The following is a 4,112-nucleotide window of genomic DNA, read 5'->3' on the forward strand; positions in this document are numbered from 1 at the left end:
CTTATTTGAATGAACTACTGTAGTTCTTAGAATTACATTATACATTAAACTCCAATTGCATATAAAATTACTTTTAACAATCTTATATACAAGTCCAATGAATTAATACAGCTACTTATATAACCATTTTATTCATAAAGCAAAAACTTGAACAAATGATTAAAAGTTTTCTCTTTTTTTAGTTAATAACAAATGATTAAAAGTTGAAATTCCTAATTGGTGTTAATTATGGAGTATCATATTTCAATCAATTATAGTCAAATCTAATGTCCATATTAATTAATGTCCACTGATCACAGCAGCTATTTAGTTGGATCAGGAGAATATCTCTTCATTAACATCTCAGGCTCCCTATATAAACTCACATTGCTCACACCAACAGTTCACACATTTGACACTTTCTCACTCCTCTCTCTCTCTCTCACACAGTCACACACACAATGTCCAAACCCTTCAAGCTTCGGATCTCCAGAGTCATCACCTCCTTCCATTCTTGTCGTTCCAAAGACCCCTCCACTCTCCCACAAGAACCCGTCCCTTCCTTCCTCAGACTCTCTCCGGCCAACCAAAACTTTCCCGCCGTTGATCCTCCGGCGACCCCCAAACCCGCCCACCATCATCGCTCCTCCTTCAAGCGCCACGTGTCCTCTGCATTCAACTCCGTCGGATGCGGGTTCGGGTTCAAGTCCGACTCCGACCCGGAAGTTCAGTGGCAGAAGGAGGAGAAATGGCACGTGGTCGCGATGGTCCACGACGACCACACGCCTCGCCGGAAAATCTACAACTCATCAGTTTCCGGTGAGTCCGACGACAACAAATCCTCATTGGCTCGTCCGCCGCCGCCGGAGAAGAAAAAACGACGAAGCAAGAAGAAGAGAACGACACCCAGACTCCGAACCAGTACTTCGTCGGCTGATTCTGGACTCTTCAGCAGCGAAGGAGGCGATGAGAGAGAAGTCGACGAAGAGAGCGAAACCCTAATGTCATACTCATCTTCCAGAAGCTTCTCCACCGACTCGTCCACCGAATTCAACCCCCAGTTGAAACCCATCATTGAAACCCCCATTTCAAGGCCTCAAAAGAAAAAAATCACCAAAAAATCGAAGAGATCGAAACGACATGTTAAGAGCGACTACAAGGTGAAGATGCTGTGCAGGTCGTCCGGGTGCTCGCCGGAGGGGTCGTCGCCGGCGAGGCTGTCGGTGTTCAAGAAGCTGATACCGTGCACGGTGGACGGAAAAGTGAGGGAGAGCTACGCGGTGGTGAAGAAATCGGAGGACCCATTTGAGGATTTCAAGAGGTCGATGATGGAGATGGTGTTGGAGAAGCAGATTTTCGAGGAGAGAGAATTGGAGCAGCTTTTGCAGTGCTTCTTGTCGCTGAACTCTCGGCAACACCATGGTGTCATCGTTGAGGCTTTCGCTGAGATTTGGGAGGCCATGTTTTGCAGAAACAGTTCCAGTCGTCGTCGTCACCAGCGTGTTGTTTCTTTGAGCTAGCTCTGTGGTTGCAAATGGTGAAACTGAAATAATAATGTACCCTTTTTTTTTTTTTCTTTCTTTTTTTGTAATTTTATTTGTAGTAATAGTTAGTTATTGTAAGTTGATATGTAGAATATTAATGGATTGATGGTGATTTCATCTATGTTTATGAAGAAAAAAAAAATTAATTGAGTAAAAAGGTTTTTCTAAGTAATTTTATTTATTTATTTCAAAAAATTCAAACAAATTATAAACTAGCCATTTCTCCCGGGACTTGAGACTTGAATAAAGACATACTCTTTTGGAGAATGAAATACTCTAGTAATTAGGCAAGTGGATATTTCACGATATTAACCTATCAGGAATTTTTTTTTTAGTTTTTTTTATATTTATTTATTTTCAAAAGTTCAAATAAATGAATACGAATTACACAATATTCAACCTCCTCATAGAGGAGATTGGCCTTAAAAAAGGGGGGACACTCAACCTCTCTTTGAAGGGATCATACTATCTCCACTCATTCATGGTTTTACTCTTAGTTCACTGGTAGCATGGTAGGTGCACACATATAGGATATATATATATATATATATACACAGATGAATTAATACAGAATGGCCGCTTGAACGAGTTGCAGTTTTATGAAGAATTTGTACTTCTCAACACTTTACTTAATTATCACTCGTCCTTATACAGTTATACGTAAACAGCTAGATGAAGAGACTTTATTTGAAGTATTGATTCAATCCAATAGAATAAAGTCTCTAGATCCAACGACTAAACATAGTACTTGTAATAAGAGCGTCCTTGATAGGTTTTTGAAAACAACATAAAAAGTATAATATATATATATATATATATATTCGATGATCAAATTGCTTATTCACCAAAAAAAAAAAAAAAAAAAAGATCGAAAAGGTACACAACTTGTCAATCGAATAATTCGAGTCCATTCCTACGTCCAACAAAATTATGAAAAAATCTACAATCTTTTTATGATATTGAAAAATTACACAGAAAACACGCGTTTGCCTTGTGATTTGGCCTTCTAACGATCTAAACCGTACAGAACTTCTCAATCAAATATTGATCGAGTATGTACTATGTACGTATACCTTGAATCTCAATTCAATAATATTTTCTCGATCTCTCATGTCATAGGATCCTAGTTATAGGTCTCTTGTCATAGGATCCTAGTTATAGCTTCAAAGGGAGTCAATATATGTGGAGATCGCTAACATCATGGCTGTTAATGGCTCTTGGAATCGATCAATCCTGAATAGTACTCCTCAACCTCATCTACAATCCTGTTCAATAAAAAAATAATAAAAATACCATGAATGAATGCAATCCCAGGAAACACGGACCATGCAAAACTTGTGAAACGAGTCATAGATGTACCTTTTGTTATAGGTTGTTTAGTCTATATCAAACATGCATGTTGGATCGAGAGCTACTGTTATTAGCACCATGAAAGACAAAGAGGAGAGAGAGAAGGGGGGGGGGGGGGGGGGGGGGGGGTAATGCAATAATTTTACATTTATACCACACTAACTTCAAATTATTAATGCAAATGAACTATATAAATTTATTAAGTTCTTAATTTAATAATATTATAACGTACTATGTAATGAATTGTATAGATATTGTACTTTTTATATAAAGGTGTTGCACGCTTGTTACGTCATTGTTGCATACATGTTGTACTTTGTAATGTAACTATTTTGTTGCATTGTAATGCAACGCATTGCATTACTGATGTGCCAGCGCATAAAACGAGTGTCAGGTTATAAGATATGTGGAATTACTTCAATGGCAATGAGAAAATCAATAAATAGAGGTCTAATTGGAGCACTAAGTTGTCCCAAGGGTCCTCATGTGGAGGAGCGAGGAAGATGGGGTGGGGTTCAGCACTAGTCCATGATTGGACAAAGACAGCTGGTCCAAGTGATTACCTGATGGTTAATAATATTTGATTAATATATAAGTTGTCACACTCTAAATGGTTAGTGTAATAAGGAGAATTTATCCATGTTGAATTTGAATGGAAGAGTAATTAGGTATATATGGGTTAAATGTTAGCCCACCAAATAGCTTAGGCTTTTGAATCAAATCGTGAAACATTCACCTGTAAAATTGGATCCAGCTCATTCACATTCCTAACTTGTTCCCATCCATGGGATTATGCTCCATTTCGACCCGTTGAGGTCCATCAGGAATAGGCTTACTCGTAGACAATGATCCTCCCGGATGGGTGTCTCCAATCTGGTTTTATACGTAGGGAGGAACTCCCGAACTCAAAAAGAGGTTTATCCGCAAAGAAGAACTCCTTGAAAAGATTAGCCAGTTCTGAGACTTATTCGTGCTCAGTTATAAGAAATCTGCTTATGAAGGTGTCGCAGTTCCCATGGAGCTTTATCTTTCATAACGAGTGCACCTGCAAATTTCACTAAGGATATGAATGTGAGTCCCGACATACTATAAGAACACCCTTTGGCCCTGGATCAATGCCATAGGTTGGGTGTGGCGAGGGCCTCGTGTAGTTTGATACATTCATTGATAAGATCAAGTAGAGGAAGTTTGTAATAAGTATAAAATGAAATGAACAAATAAATGAATAAATTAACACGA

The 4,112-nt window shown here is 38.6% G+C and overlaps 1 protein-coding gene across 1 annotated transcript; it reads left to right on the forward strand.

Annotated features, from left to right (window-relative positions):
• Positions 1-403: 403 nt before the first annotated feature.
• On the forward strand, positions 404-2,078 carry LOC132267548 (transcription repressor OFP7-like). The gene has a single exon (XM_059768698.1). It carries the CDS (start codon positions 441-443, stop codon positions 1,497-1,499), a length of 1,059 nt encoding a protein of 352 aa, XP_059624681.1. The 5' UTR covers positions 404-440; the 3' UTR covers positions 1,500-2,078.
• Positions 2,079-4,112: the final 2,034 nt, after the last annotated feature.

The sequence above is a fragment of the Cornus florida genome, unplaced genomic scaffold (genome assembly GCF_030987335.1).
Source record: "Cornus florida cultivar Cherokee Brave unplaced genomic scaffold, ASM3098733v1 CherokeeBrave_3.0.0_Hap2_Chr07, whole genome shotgun sequence".
Taxonomy (NCBI): domain Eukaryota; kingdom Viridiplantae; phylum Streptophyta; class Magnoliopsida; order Cornales; family Cornaceae; genus Cornus; species Cornus florida.